The sequence below is a fragment of the Monomorium pharaonis genome, chromosome 3, assembly GCF_013373865.1.
Source record: "Monomorium pharaonis isolate MP-MQ-018 chromosome 3, ASM1337386v2, whole genome shotgun sequence".
In the NCBI taxonomy this organism is placed as follows: Eukaryota; Metazoa; Arthropoda; class Insecta; order Hymenoptera; family Formicidae; genus Monomorium; species Monomorium pharaonis.
Genome location: NC_050469.1, coordinates 13,905,589 through 13,920,945, shown reverse-complemented (window position 1 = coordinate 13,920,945; position 15,357 = coordinate 13,905,589). Strand labels below are relative to the sequence as shown.

General features: G+C 36.7%; 2 protein-coding genes across 6 annotated transcripts; one reads left to right on the top strand and one right to left on the bottom strand.

Annotated features, from left to right (window-relative positions):
• The first annotated feature begins 2,099 nt into the window (after window positions 1-2,099).
• LOC105829677 (solute carrier family 2, facilitated glucose transporter member 1) lies at window positions 2,100-10,710 on the top strand. 4 transcript variants are annotated; one of them, XM_036285088.1, is made up of 9 exons: window positions 2,220-2,234; window positions 5,463-5,603; window positions 5,898-5,968; window positions 7,638-7,779; window positions 8,472-8,959; window positions 9,112-9,402; window positions 9,569-9,975; window positions 10,085-10,356; window positions 10,460-10,599. In XM_036285088.1, the coding sequence occupies exons 5-9, from the start codon at window positions 8,602-8,604 to the stop codon at window positions 10,557-10,559; spliced, it is 1,428 nt and encodes a 475-aa protein (XP_036140981.1). In that variant the 5' UTR covers window positions 2,220-2,234; window positions 5,463-5,603; window positions 5,898-5,968; window positions 7,638-7,779; window positions 8,472-8,601; the 3' UTR covers window positions 10,560-10,599. The 4 variants fall into 4 exon arrangements, with proteins under 4 accessions (XP_012524165.1, XP_036140981.1, XP_012524174.1 ...); XM_012668711.2 differs by lacking the exons at window positions 5,463-5,603; window positions 7,638-7,779 and having other exon boundaries at window positions 2,100-2,234; window positions 8,472-8,603; window positions 8,686-8,959; window positions 10,460-10,710; XM_012668720.3 differs by lacking the exons at window positions 2,220-2,234; window positions 7,638-7,779 and having other exon boundaries at window positions 8,472-8,603; window positions 8,686-8,959.
• Window positions 10,711-10,967: 257 nt separating this feature from the next.
• Window positions 10,968-15,323, bottom strand: LOC105829702 (solute carrier family 25 member 35). Of its 2 annotated transcripts, XM_036285089.1 has the most exons (6): window positions 14,978-15,323; window positions 13,528-13,625; window positions 13,244-13,458; window positions 12,195-12,413; window positions 11,787-11,901; window positions 10,968-11,293 (listed from the first exon to the last, which is right to left on the bottom strand). In XM_036285089.1, the coding sequence occupies exons 1-6, from the start codon at window positions 15,160-15,162 to the stop codon at window positions 11,091-11,093; spliced, it is 1,035 nt and encodes a 344-aa protein (XP_036140982.1). In that variant the 5' UTR covers window positions 15,163-15,323; the 3' UTR covers window positions 10,968-11,090. The 2 variants fall into 2 exon arrangements, with proteins under 2 accessions (XP_036140982.1, XP_012524200.1); XM_012668746.3 differs by having other exon boundaries at window positions 13,244-13,625.
• Window positions 15,324-15,357: the final 34 nt, after the last annotated feature.

Sequence of the window (15,357 nt, the reverse complement as noted above, 5' to 3'; positions counted from 1 at the left end):
GACAAAAGTCAAAGATCAAAGGAAATTGTAAAAGTCAGCGATCATTTCCAATTATAATTATGTTGGATTTTCGCACAACTGACTCTTTCTATGAAACGAACGTTTTTCATAAAGACACGACAGATCTACGATAGACAGATCGTCGTATATTATCTTAATACGTTCCCGATGAAAACGGTTTTTTGCATCCCAATTCTAAGATCGCCTTCTAATACACAAAGTATTTTTCATCAGTATGTAGTAAAGATAAAGGAAAAAAAAAGAGGCTAAATGATTTCTCTGGACACGTCGTTCGATTTCTTCCCTCTCATCGATTTCATTTAAATTTCCCGCGTCCTCGAGAGAGGAAGTAAATTTTCTATTATCACGTATAAACGCGACTATCGTTAATTATGACAGTTGAGCTATGAAAACAGAGCTTGCAATTAATTACAAGGTTGTAGGCGGCTAAGCGTTTAAAACGCATTTCTGACGTTACAATACGTTGCATCAAATACACTCAGTCCCAAAATGCGGTGCACTCAAAATGTAAGAAAAATTTAAGTCACATTCAAAGCTTTGTATCTTTGCGAAAAATGATCGTGGAAATACAAATCGAGAAACATTTGAAAGCTTAAACTCTCTAGTTTTTTAATCTTTTGATTAAAAATTTTGAGATTTACAATATCACCACTTTTTCTTAAGACAAAGTACAAAAGAAAAAAGTTAAAAAATCATTATCAAATTTAAACGTGTCCATGGGCTGAAATAATTTTTTTACTTAATCTAATAAGAGATCTTTGTAAATTGAACTCTTCTCTTTACTTTGCTTTTTTTTCAATTTTTCCTACAATCATTTTTGACTGAGTTATGAACGACATTTGAAATCTCGCGATACGCTTTGGGTAATGCTAATGTTGGCGGTATAACAAAGATTCTATGATTAATTATAAAGTAGTGCCATGTTTTAGGAATAAAAAAAAATTTGTAATTTTTACTTTTAAGGTGATTTTTCCTTTAATCACTCACATCTCGGTCAATGATCGCCGCACAGAAAAAAAGGCATATTTCAAGTCCTAAGACGGAAAAAATATTCTAAGCCCTAGATAGTTTAAGGATACTTTTAACTTAAAGAAAACATGGACATCTTTAAAGTATTACAATTATTTTAAAAGTAACGCCAAATCTTCAAAATAAAGAAAAATATGCAATTTTTACAGTTAGCTTTAAGGTGATTTTCAAACAAGAGAACATTTTTTTATCAAATAAGCGAATAAAGGATCTCAAAGTAGAAGTTTTTAGCTTTTCGAATCTGTTATCGTAATTTCTATGCGATCATGTTTGACCAAGTTACGAGCGTTTAAATTTAGAATGCCATTTTTTTATCGTTTATAGCTCAGTCAAAAATGGTCGTAGAAAAAATTTAAAAAAGCAAATTAAAGAGAAGAGTTCAATTTATAAAAACGTTTTATCAGATTAAGTAAAAAAAATTTATTTCGGCCCATGGACACGTTCAAATTTGATGACGATTTTTTAACATTTTTCTTTTGTGCTTTGTCTTAAGAAGAAGTGGTCATGTTGCAAAACTCAAAGTTTTTTAATCAAAAGATTCAAAAGCTAGAGAGTTTAAGCTTTCAAATGCTTTTTGGTTTGTATTTCCACGACGATTTTTCGCGAAAATACAAAGATTTGAATATAATTTGAACCTAAATTTTTCTTACATTTTGAGTTGTACCGCTTTTTTGGGGACCGAGTGTAATATAAATGCTTGTAGACATTTAATCCTTAAGGTATCATGTAAAAACAGATACTTATTTTCCTAGTGCCATCATGGGACTCTTCATTACTTCTTCTTTTATTTAAAATTATTTTTTAAATTTCTTTAAAAAATAAAGATATTTGTAAAGATAATTTTAGTTTCGGGCTCTGGTTTGAGTAGATTTCCTGTAGGACGATTTTCCCGTTTCTTTAAACGCACGCCTATTTCTATGCTACGTTTGTCGTGTGAACGTTACCTAAAACTAACGAGACGGCGCGATATTGGCTAATCCTATCGCTATCGTCGTCCAATATACGCGACTGCGACAACGTCGGTAGCCGAAAGACGCGCGGAAAGAAACGGCGCGATGGTGATTAGTCAGACCGCAGTCCACGTCGACGTCGGTTGATACTTGGTGCGCTCTTAAAAACCTCTTCGAGCGTCACGACCACAGCAAACTTTGCCTCTGCACGCCGGACAATGGACGAGAATCAAGGTACGGGTTTGAGGTGTAAAATAAGAAATAAGAACGCAATAAGGAATTGAGCCGAATCGCGTGGAGAACCGGAATCCTTCGAAAGACCCTTATGAAACGTTCTGATACTGTTAAGAATCGTATAAAATACATGGCGCGTGTTCAAGATCGGTAATAGACTTTTGTACCATTTACAATTACTTCGTACTATTTGTTTATACTATTATTTTTTTTTGTTAATCGTTTTTTGTGTATTATACTAAAATTATTATAATTATTCTCTTTTACTGAAACCAAATTTTACTTAGCTTCTACTGCAATGAAAACGTCAATGATAGAAAGTGCAGCGATCAAAATGTGAGTGATTCTACACTGTAAAATTTATTTTTTACAAGCAGCTTTGTTTTCAAAAAACAGAAAGAAAAATGTTAAAAAATTTAATAAAAATATTATCATTGGCTACGGGCGACAAGTGTACACGTTTTGTCGTTGAGCTTGCTATTTTTACGTGGGCTCGTTTAAACTTAATGTAAGCCTTCGAATTCTATAGTCCACCGCATGGGAAAAACGCCCTTGTCACAGCCGGAACCGATATCAACGCGCGATATGCAGCACACGATCGGCGAACACTCGTGGCCTGCGAGCGCGCGTCACAATTGCGCGTGTCTTGCGGGCCACGTGCACGCGCGAGGACGTTCTATTTTCATGCGAATTTTTGACGCAAAGACCGAGCGCCAACGCGGCTCTCCGCGTATCCGCTTCCCCGGCAGCTTCGTGATGACAGCGGGCCGTGATCCGAAGGTCAAACTCCGTCAAATCAGTTATATATAATTTAATTAGTCATTAAATAATCGTTTCAACTTCCTTCTCAGAGCACATTTTTTTCTTTTTCTTCTTCTTGTTCTTCTTTGAAGTCTCGTTTTTTCAAAAAAGTCATCACATTCCATAGAATAGAGATTCGTTTATTTCGCGAGTAAAAAGAGACGAAGGAAAATACTGAGTTATGAAAAAAAGAAATAGTTGCGAAAGGCAACGTTAAACGAGAGAAAAACAAGAAATGAGCTGACAAAGGAACACAACTAAGTGTCCCTCTTCGATTTTAATAAGCTTTGGGATATATTGAAGTATGGATAAAAATAAGAGACACATACTTTTTTATCGAGTGTGTTCTTGCACATTAAGGGGTAAAATTATTATTACCTTTTAAAAAAATTATTATTTATTATTTTCTTTTGAAGCAAATATCATAAAAAAATCTGTAAGAGATAAAAAATAACAGGTTTATGTGTTTAGATTCTGAAGGTGAAGAAAAAAATATGCTAAAAGGATTATTGAGATCACATGACGATATAATTGAACAATTTATAAGGTTCAACATGTGTTTTATAACGTCGGATTTACTCGCATCTGAGCATTAATTATGAATCGACAGAAATTCCATAGACTCGCAAGTCACGCCTTGTCGGAACACGCCAACGATACATTTATGCGTCGCCGCATAAGAACGTAAAAATGAGACGTATAGGGTGTTCAGGAAAATAAAATTAATATTGAAAAAGCTAAATATATTTCTTTTTAATTTATTCTTAGAAACTACTGAAGTTACCTATCTATTTCAACTTTTTTGTGTAAAATTTAAATAATTTAAATAAATAAATGTTTGTTTATTACATTATAATAAATAAAAAATATTGCAAATTGTAAAAGGGTATAGTTTTAAAAAACAACACAGTTGTAATAAAATTAAACATTGCACTCTTCGTATTAATAAATAAAATTTGAATACTAATTGTGTGACTTAAATTACTTTTAAGTCGTACAAATTACATTTACATTAATTACAAAAAAGTAATGAGAAGGGATATAAAATACACTATTGAGAAAAATAAAAACGTAAATTTATTCGAATTTTGTTTAAAAATTAATGTTTAAAGAATTTTTTTTTTTTAGAAAAGTTCAGATTTTATTAATCACTTGAGAACAAATTACTTTTCTAATATTTTTTTACTTCACATATTTTCATATAAAAGCGTTTTGAGTTAAAAGCATAAGGAATAACAGCTTAAGAAAAAAAAATTAGATTCGAACTTTTATTCTGGACACTCTCTATATCGCTTGACCTTATATGAGTTGCCTTCCTTGCCTGGGGACTTCGCAGAAGAAGCACGAGAAAGAGAAGACAAAACGGAGAACACATGTTCACGTCCAAGGATATGTCTAGCGAATCTATCTAGCGGGATTTAAAACTCATGCGTTGAAAGAATGTGCGAAAATCAAAGTTCGCGTGATCAGAGTAAGGTTTCATACTAATATTGCATATTCATCAGTTTTGAAATGTAATCCTTAAATCGAGGCGAGAATAAGTAATATCACAAATTATAAAGTGACGAGAAATTTAATAATGCAATAATATGTTACATAAATTTAAAAATAAACACATTTTTTAAGTTGGCTGACGTCATTTCTCAAAACAACTTGAATGGTAACAAAAAAAAATTAATTTACACACTATAAATGTTGCAATAATAATCCTAGTTTATGCTATAAAAAGACATGTGTTTTACGTATACGCAGAAATTGAAGTTATATCAAACACATGGTCTTTTTATAACATAAACTAGAATTATTGCAACGTCTATAGAGTGTAAATTAATTTTTTTGTTATCATTTATTAAATTTGTTACAAAATCAATACTTGTTTTTTTAAAACTGCGCTATTTTAATAATTTACAATATTTATTATTTATCCTAATGTAAACAAACAAATGTAAATTTTATACAAAAGTTCAAGTCGATAGATTACTTCAATATTCAGTTTTTAAGAGTAAATCGAATTGATCTATTAAATTAGATGGAGCGTCACAAATATCTAATAGACGTTTATTACTTGTTATTTCTTCCTGGGATCTGGTCTTTAAAATCGTTTCAATACCACGTTGTACAAGTACTTCATTGATTAAAATAGAATCTCAACGCTTATAATGGGATAACCAAAGTCCAGAATAGCTAAATCCAGAAATTGATTTTAAAATTAAATAAAATATTGATTTTATCAATTTATGTAAATGCGTATAAATTTAATAGTATAGTGTTAGAGATCTTATAAATCTTACTTTGCGCAAATAGGTTGTCCTGATATAAGGATAAAGATCCGCACCCCCCCCAAAAAAGTTCAAATCTATAATATCAATAGAACTTGATTGTAAGAGCGAATTGTATTACCGCCCCCGGAACGGGGGGTTAACGTAGATGACGCGGCGCTACCAACCCTAACCTGACCCGATCTGACCTGACCCAACGTACGCTGCGACCAACTGCGACGTCTCCGTCCACTGCGGACATCGGGTCATCACCGGTGGTGTCATTCGCGGCCACGCGGTATGACGATAGGTAAGCTCACCTCCACCCTTACCGCTGCGACCGGAAACGCCTTCCACGTTCGGAGTCCGTGTCCTCGGCGAGAAAAACTGAAGCGGGTAGAAGCACGAATCAAAATTGACCTGGGGATTGCGACGTCATCACCCTCTCGCGCGCCTCGCATCTTTTCATCGATCCTCGCGTAGGTCGAGTCCGCCGTTGTCATCCTCGTCGTTACACAACGCGATGCATATAATCACGCCTCGCATCCTCCAAATGACGGCACTCAAAGGGGTGTACATCGCAGTCTTCTCCTTATGTTTGCAGAGACCGACGTGTCCGCGCTGTGCATTGATGTGTCGAGGGTGAAATCGTTGGCCGGAGAACCGCGGAAGTCCGTAAGTCTCGCCGCCCTTGCTCCATTTACTGGAGTCTGTGTCTTGTTTCTTTTTTTTCTTTCTTTTTTTTTTTAATATAATGACACAGGCGGTCTTTTACCGAAGACCTATTTTTTGTTTCATTATTAATATTCTTGAATCCTTTACAGTCTAAATTATTGGTGAAAATATTTTAACTGGAAATCAATAGTTTATATTCTCAACTCACTTTTATTGATCAAAGTGAGTTGACAATCTAGACTACAGGCCATTATTTCCAAATAATTATTGAATGAGCGAGTATCTCATTTAATTGGCGAAATCTAAATAGGATTCAAGAATGTGACTCCAAAAGAGTTCGCTTATTATCCCGTACTGAATCGAATATTTGGAGTATACTACTCGATGGATTATTACCAGACTAAATTGAGTTCAACTCGACTATAAAGGATTAATATTATTTTATGTATCTTCTACCCAGAGTAGTTAATAATGTGATAGCCATCCCGTGCACTGCCTGTATATCTGCGAGTGGTACAGGTTTGCGCAGGAAAAGTGTTATGTCAGAAGAGTACAATAATTATTTGCATATGCAAGCGTCTATTAAATGTAGCGCCTGTATGTGAAATGAGAGTATGTATCTATATTTTGCGAAAACTTTTGCGCCAGATATAACTTGCTAACGGCGGGGCAATTTGCATTTTGCGATGTCTTTCTCTTTGCATCGCGTAGCGAACAATAGAAGCGAATTATTACGGGCAGTTAATGTCAACGCAGCAGTATTATCAGATCGGTAAAAAAAGAAAAGAAATATATGACATCACGTACAGACGTATTCGATCGATACGATTGCATTGGCGATCATTCAATTTCGATTTTGTTAATTCAGTCGAGTTGACGCATATCTCAATTATCACGCCACGTCATTTCCATTTCTTCCGAAATAATTTATTTACCGTTCTTTTTTCAATCACCCGCAATACTACCTTTAAAAATACAGTGATTCTCCCTGGTTCTTCACTAATTTTTTATTTAATATTATAATCTTAGTGAGAGATGTTTTTTCTTTTCAATTAACTTTAAATAACTTTCAAATTAACATTTTTTAAATAAATTATGTAATGCTTTTTTAACATGCATATTTTTTCTGACTCTGATCTAAAATTTTCTTGCTTCTTGATCTTTATCACGATTTAATTGATTTTACGAACGAGCTTGTATATAAGCCGTTATAAGTTTACTGAATGATTGAGATATGCTCTCTGTGTATCTCCCTAATAATAACAGAATTCGATATAATAGGCAAAGTTTTTTAATAGAGTGCTAAGATTAAAATATTAAGTATCGCTAATAAATGATCGCTTTGCTAACGTAACACTCACGATTATTTATATTAATGCATGTTTCTTTAGAGTATCCTGAACTGAAGAAAAGATATATCTATATTTATAGGCTATATTTAATAGACTATATTATAGAATTACCATTAAAGTCGGAATACATTTTGATATGTACACCGCAAATGTAGAATATTGTTTGATTCTCAGTTGACAAAGGATACGTGCCAAAGCGTATGCGTGTGCGAATGTGTGCGAATACGTGAGTATGCCCTTAAGACAAACAGGTCGAAGGGCATATATTCGTGTTCTATGACAAATTCATAATAATGCATGGTTGGCTATCTGAACAGTTTACAGGTATGCCCATGGTGTGTGGTTTTGTTGAGTTTTGTTCCGTCATTCCGTCCTGGCTTTTCCATGTTATCACTGATTGGTCTCTACGAGGGTGCAGAACACACTTCATATTGCTTGCGATGCTTAATTATGTGAGCGGTATGGTCTTCTGATTTTACATATCGTAAATTTTGTTTTTTAAGAGATTGGTGAAGCCCGCTACTTAAAGATATCAACATGTCCGCTACTTACGAAAATTTGGAAAATATGGATATTTGTATTTTTTTTTCCTGTAAGATCAGTAAAGCGAAAGAGAGTAATGATTGGATATGTTCATTAGAGAGTCACTAGAAGATTAACTACATTGATCCAGCCACAACTACAACCGTAATATCACAATGTTAAACATATCTTTGTTATTGATTGTTACGCAAAGCGGACGATATCTGAAAATTCTATCGTATAATTGGATCATGATATGAAATTATCAGAATCTTCATCTTCATACATCGCCATAATAAAACCCGTGCCAACGGATGCCGCAAGTAAAGTTTATATAGATTACGTTACAATTTGTATTTGCATTAATTAGCATTATTTGCATTGTTTTTACGTGATTATACTGCTGATTAGAAAATAACGGTAGCTCGTAAATAATTATTAATCTGCAAGTTGTTACTTATCCATTAACAAAGAAAATTCTCCGAGTTGTATCGCTCCCGTTACGCAAAATAAATATATTATTATGCGTAATGAACCATTCACCTTTCGCTTAAAAGGAGAAGCTAAGAGAAATTCTCTCGTGGTATTGGAGTGTAATTTCTGATCCCTTTAATTTCTTTTTTTAATAGGAATGTAACAGTGCACACGATGCCGACCCCGGTGGATGGACCCCGTTACTGGTGCTGGGCGGTGCCACTTGCTGCCTGGGATCAGCATTACCAGCAGGATATAACATAGGCGTCATGAACAATCCTGCCCATGTTCGTAATAGATCAATATGCAAGCATATTCCGCCGAGCGCAGTGTCACCCGAAACTATACTGTCGTATGTTCGGCTTACAGCTTATGCAAACGTTCTGCAACGACAGCATCAGGGAAAGATATAACGTACAATTGTCCGGCTATGAGCTCCAGATACTCTGGTCCGCCATAGTATCGGTCTTTCTTATAGGAGGTGTGTCGGGATCCTTGATTGCTAGCTGGTTGAGCGACAGATTCGGGCGGAAGGGCGCGTTGAGCGTCGGAAATCTTTGCGGGATTGCAGGGGCCATTCTGTTCATACTCGTACGAGTCATGAACTCGGTCGAGCTTTTTCTGATCGGCCGAGTGTTCGTCGGTGAGTTAAGGAATCGTTAACTTAATTAACGTGAAAACACATATAATTGTAGCAATAATTATAGCTGGAAGCAAGTATAAGCCTTCATTTCTTCAATTCTTGATGTTTGAATCTCTGAATATGTTATAATTCTTCTAATTAAATGTCCGTAGGACTTTCCGGCGGCTTGGCTACCGCTCTGCTCCCGATGTACATGACAGAAATAGCACCTTTAAAGTTGAGAGGTGCCGTTGGAGTCCTATGTCAATTGGGCATCACCAGCGGCGTGCTGATGGGTCAGATCGCCGGACTCGAAACTGTCCTGGGCACTACCGAGTCCTGGCACATAATGCTGGCATTCTTCTCACCGCTATGCCTCCTTGCATTATTATTAACTATCACTTTGCCGGAAAGTCCGAAGTACTTGTATGTAACTAAAGGAGAACAGGGAAAGGCTCTTAAAGGTGCGCAATACGAATTATTTTACAAATATAGATTGTAAAGCGACTACAAGTTTATTAATACTTGAATTTTACAAATTCAAGTATTAATAAACTTGTAGTCGCTTTACAATCTATATTTTGACCCGTATTTGTCTTTACTTATTTTACATATTTCGAACCCCTTTAGAGCTCAGTCGTTTGCGCAACATGGACGTAATGCTCCTGCAAAACGAGATCACTGGCCTGCAGCATGAACTAACGATGAGATCAGCGAGCGTAACGTGGAACATTAGGCGCGTGTTGAGAGACCCGGCCGTGAGACTACCTCTATTCTTAGTATGCCTGATGCAGTTTGGCCAGCAACTCAGTGGCATTAACGCGGTTTTTTACTACTCCAACACCATATTTCTCGGGGCCGGCCTGGGAATCACCGGTGCTCAATACGCAACCCTAGGCACTGGGGTTGCAAACATTGGAATGGCCGTCATCTCTGTGCCGATAATGTCGTTATTCAGCAGAAGAAAAGTACTGTTCCTGAGCTGTTACTTGTGCGTGGGTTGCCTTATCGTTCTGTGCATCTCCATCGCGCTAATCGTGAGCAATTTTACTAGCAATTGTATATAAAATCTTTATATTATAATTTTGTCATATTATAATCTCAGTGATAAATCTTCGTTGGGCTTAGTGACACATCTGCTTACAGCACGCGGCCTCGTTCATGCCATGGCTCTGCACCGTTGCGGTGCTGGCGTACGTGATATTTTACGGTATCGGCCTCGGTCCTATACCGTTCTTCATCGGTTCCGAATTATTCGATGTCGGACCCAGGCCTGCTGCCATGTCATTGGGCAGCGTGTTCAACTGGGGAGGGAATTTCCTCGTTGGAATGATGTTCCCCTCGATGCAGGCTGTGATCGGCCCGTACATTTTTCTGGTCTTCGCCGGGAGCACGCTGATCTTGGTACAGGTCAATCGGTACGTAGCAATACAGTTTTATTTTGCTGTTATTTCACGTCAACCCGCACCGCGTGTGTGTTCTACTCGCGGCGTAATGTGAAACCGTTGTTATTCATTGCAGGATCTATCTGCCCGAAACGCGTGATCGAAGCACGACGGACATAGCGGCGGTCATGACTCAAGGCTTCAAGTCAAGACCGAACGCAACACCTGCCGCGTAAACGCTTAACATTCGATTAAGTACTTTTTATACAATTTTTTAATGAAACTCATCAAATTGTCGGGACACTCGTACGCGAATGACGAATTCGCGCGTCGTCCACATCCGATTAATTCAGGCGATCGCGCGTCAAACAATTCGTAAAAAAAAAAGGACTTCTCCTGATGCGAGACTAATTTATTAGAGAAAGCGAGATTCAGCAGTATGCAAATTTTATATAAACTATTTGTATATATATTGTATTCCGTAAATATTGAAACTAATGACGTAGACTAGTGTCTCGTGCGCGCGAGGACGATTAGAAAATACGCGCGGTTTTTTTACATTTTCTACAGTATCTCAACGTTCGTAATTTTAAAACTTCTATCTCCGCAATCGAGCGACCACTGCCAGTAACATAAACACCTGCTCCGAATATAAATTTGTAATATTTAATGTCCAACGTTCTTGAAAAATCTTACAAAATCGCTGTGTGCATACCTAGAGTAAATACAGTATGTATAATTTTTTTTTTACAAATTTAAAACTAGCGTCAATCGGTTCGTATTCTAAAATTGCTGTACAGTTGATCTAGCTCCTCGTAAAACACTAGGCACAGAACCGTATGCGGCGCTATCCTCAACCACGTGGGAAACGTTCCCTTGTACAGGCCGGTCAGACCCTCCGTGCGGAATATCTTGATGAGCGCGTCCCCGAGTCCTTTGTAAAGGGCGCCTTTTCCGGCCATGTCCGTCTCTGCGTTAGAAACGTTTAGAAACACGTTTAGTGCAAGCTGTGACGATCTTCAAAGATAATAGCAATAAGCGCGCGTAAAATTCGCTTGTATACTTCACGACGATCTACGAAACGGTATTAGAAAGTCTGGGCGATATCAAATTCTTCCCGATTTTCAAATGTCTCTTTATTCCAATCGAACGTTTCACGTTACGCTTGAAAATTTTCATGACGGGTCCTTTACGCGTATTTATAGTTGCACACGCGCGTTAGGACTGTATTTATAGTCGCGCATAGATCGCTAAGTATTTATAGTCGCGTTTATGCCAGCTCAATGTATTATCGCGTTTTATATTTCTCCGAGCGCTTATTTGACGAATGTTCACGTCGGAATTTCAATTTTTCTGCGATCTCGTTGTTCACTGTTGTAATTTTAACCGACACAACTGTGGCCTTCGGTGAGTCGCGCGTTTAACGTTTAACGGGGGGCTTGTCGCGCGGGTAATATACTCACGTTGATTGTACAATCGCGTCGCCAGGACGTCGAACGGCTGCATGGTGACGGCTACGCAGCTACCTCCGATCAAGGAGGCCAAGAAGGTCAGCAGTATCGGGCGATCTGGAAATATCTGAGAGAAATTACGAACGCTCTGTACCGTCGCACATTACCGATGAGTAACCCTCGGATCTCGCTGAGATCCACTAGACGACCTTCCAAATGCACTTTGATTCTCAAGAGAGATTTAAATTGTTGCAACTTTTTTATATTTAAGAAACTTTCAGTTCTCTTTGATCGCTCTCGCTGAAGCTCGCAAGGCTAAGCGAGCGAGCGAGCAAAGGGAGGAAGCGAGATCTCAGGGTGAAAAAGAGGGTATTTAGAAACGATAGCGTGGAAATAACGGCGGTATCAAGTATTACTTACATTTAGCGAACGTAACCAGTCCGACGCTATTCCGAAGGTGGTCAGCTGCGTGGCCGAGCCGACGAATACGCGCGGCATGTTAGCATTCCATCCTCGGTACAGAGCCACGATGCCGCCCTCCATCCACAGAGACCTGAAGGCGTCCCACGATCCCGAGTGATTGTGCTGATAGCCCACGGCGATGGATTTCGCGGATTGCGCCTGTAACTGCGTTTTCACCTAAAACAATTGTAATCCGATTAGCCGTGATCCGAGAGTGTTGATGGAGTGTAGCGTCGACACTACTGTTACCTACATTTCTAGGCAAAAATATTTATATCTTATACCTTTACTATTAAATCGACTTTTGGCCAGAGACATTTGTACGTATTCTTTTGCGGGGAATCACGTCTTATTTTTTATAGCGTGTTTCTTGTTACTCTATTTCGTATTTTAATTTATTCAAAAGACATTGTGATTAAATAATCTGTTCAAAATAGAATACCCATATATAATAAAACAAAATATCTTCTAAATTTCTAAAATATATGTGATAGTGTTTTGAGATGTCTTGTATCTTTTCTAAAAGTTTCGGAAAAACTATCTTTTTCTAGCAAAATGAAAGATATTTTATATATGCAACATTTTGAAATATTATTTAAATATGACAATGTCTTGAAAACGTCTTTTAGAAATTTGAAAAGTATCTTATGTAAGACAAATGTCTTAAAAATAACTTTCAAGATATCTTTCAGATGTCTACAGATATTTTTTAGAAATTCTACAAAATTATTTCAACAGACTCTTTTTAGGTTCTCCTTAAATAATCTCCTTAAATAAATTGAAGATATCTTTAATGAGATATTTTTTAGACAGCCACGAGACTTGGAAGTTTTATTCTTTGAATGTTTTTTAACGGACAAATGTCATCAAATCTTAAAAATCTTAGAAGCTTTCATCGTAACAAGTGAAGTATATACATCTTTTTAGAATGAAAAATAAATAATGGAAAATCAAATTTGAAGTTTTCGATAAAAGAGAATCGGAGGAACGGTTGAGTGGACGATTACCAAATACAACGGACTGCCGAGGACGGCGCCGACGCAGCCGGCCGAGCCGGACACCAGGGCAGTCCGTAAGATATCGGTGTTGCCTTGCTTGTCGACGATCAGTTCGTACCTCTGGGCGGTCTTGTACGCGCCCAGACGAATACCGTTGAGCACCACTTGGAAGGCAAGCGCGGGCACCAAGCCCGCCTGCAAGGCCAGCACACCCTCGTGTTTGCCTATGAGATACGCGGCATGCAAGGTGTTCTTGTATATCTTTGTGTATGAACCCCGCGCTTCCAGCTCACCCTGCAGCTGCAGTCGCACTTTCACCACGTCCACTGGATTCGTGAAGAAACCGGCGCCTACCGCTGCCAGGGCGCCGATCACGAACTCCGCGCCCGGCCTGAAGAAACGTTGAAACGTTAGAAACGGTCGGGAAATCAAACGCGACACATTAAAATTAATTCTTATTTCTTTTCTTTGTCCTGAGGTGCAAGAGCTATAAGTAGAAAAAAAAATCAGAAAAATTTCTTTATCTTCTTCATTGAGTCTTCCTATTTTTATGTTCCTGCGCAAATATATTGTTTTCCTTTTTTTTTAAGAATTTTTTTATATGCATAGCGTAAAAAATCATAAAATTTAAAAAATAATATCTTTACACATTTTAAAATATGTAAAATTTATTCTTTTATCAATATTTTATTAATTTTTCATATTTACGATCAATCTTTATGATTAATCTTTATGTTTAATCATATTTATCAAATCACATTTATAAAAAATCATATATATCACATTTATCAAACAACATTTATGAAATTTTTTAAGTAAATGCTTCTACGAAGAGAATATTCAAATAATTATTGTTAATTTTTGATAAATATTGTGTCTAATTTGACTAATTAAAATTGATTAAAAGATTTTTTATATGTAATTTAAAAAATGGAAAATATTATTTAATGAAATATATATATTAAAAATATGTACAAATTTAATACATTTTTTATTTAATAAAAATATAAAATATATTAACTAAAATATTAATAATAAGATATCAATTAACAAGAATCTTTAAGTTGAAAAATTCTCGATCATATTTTTAACAAAAAGTTATTCATAATGAAAACATATCTCCAAAACCCCTAGGCTAACTCTCTATCGATTACTCCTTATTCATTTGCTTAGTAAAGTTACTTCAATTATCAATTTTATAAACTGAACTACGAATTCCGTTTGATTCACCACATCACTCGTACTCGGAAATATTGAACAGACGCATAATTACATATAGGGTGTCTAAAATTTGCAGAGTTATTTTTTATACATGTATACATATATATATATATATATATATATTCATATATGAACTTTTTCATCAGCTTATGAAACCACATTTTGCTGATGAAAAAATTGCACTTATCGAAACAAATTCCAAGAATTAAAAAAATTTTAGAATTTAATTTATTTTGAATTAGCTTAGAATTCGATAACCATCTTTCAAAGTTCCGTTGACTCCAAATCGATAAGAAAAGTGATTCTTAAAAGTAACAGCTCGCACTACGCGTAGCCGCGTCGAAGTGACTGGCCGGAGTTGATTGTTACATAACACTCGTAAATCACGCGCCACCAGTTAGACGGTACACAAGGCGAGATTGGGTCAAGAATAGTCGATGATCGAGGACGTGGTGACGATCGAATGGACGCGCGCGTTGATCTGACACGATGAATGAATGAAAACTCGCGCACAGTGCTCACGTTTTCTCGGCGACCATCGCACTCGTCTCTCGGTAGGCAAGAAATACTAGACAGCCAATTTTTTCCGAGCTGCCGTTTCCGTTGGAGAGCAGCGGCGATTTATATCGGATGCAGCGCCGGCGTCGCGTGCGTCTTGTAACGATATAGCATACGTATATAACATATGTAGCAACCCTGACGCACATTTACATCGTCACATCCCCTGCGTCGGTGGCATTTACATACATGATAACTGACCAGCTATCGGACTGAACGGACGTGTTATCTTTTTATCCTCATGTTTTATCTTATTTGTTTAAAGTTTTTCTTCTTTAACTTTTCATATATGTGAATTCTGAAATATTCTTTGGGTTAAAAATCTGATGAAAATTTTTACCAAA

What these genes read in the sequence shown, in the direction of transcription:
- LOC105829677 (XM_012668711.2), top strand. An exon ending in TCATGAACAATCCTGCCCAT is followed by an intron (nt 8,604 to 8,685) that starts GTTCGTAATAGA and finishes TTCGGCTTACAG; the next exon opens with CTTATGCAAACGTTCTGCAA. An exon ending in GCATCTCCATCGCGCTAATC is followed by an intron (nt 9,976 to 10,084) that starts GTGAGCAATTTT and finishes ATCTGCTTACAG; the next exon opens with CACGCGGCCTCGTTCATGCC.
- LOC105829702 (XM_012668746.3), bottom strand. Translation starts at nt 15,162, where the DNA reads ATGTGCGTCAGGGTTGCTACATATGTTATATACGTATGCTATATCGTT. An exon ending in ACTGGTTACGTTCGCTAAAT is followed by an intron (nt 11,902 to 12,194) that starts GTAAGTAATACT and finishes AATTTCTCTCAG; the next exon opens with ATATTTCCAGATCGCCCGAT. An exon ending in GACGCGATTGTACAATCAAC is followed by an intron (nt 11,294 to 11,786) that starts GTGAGTATATTA and finishes TTTCTAACGCAG; the next exon opens with AGACGGACATGGCCGGAAAA.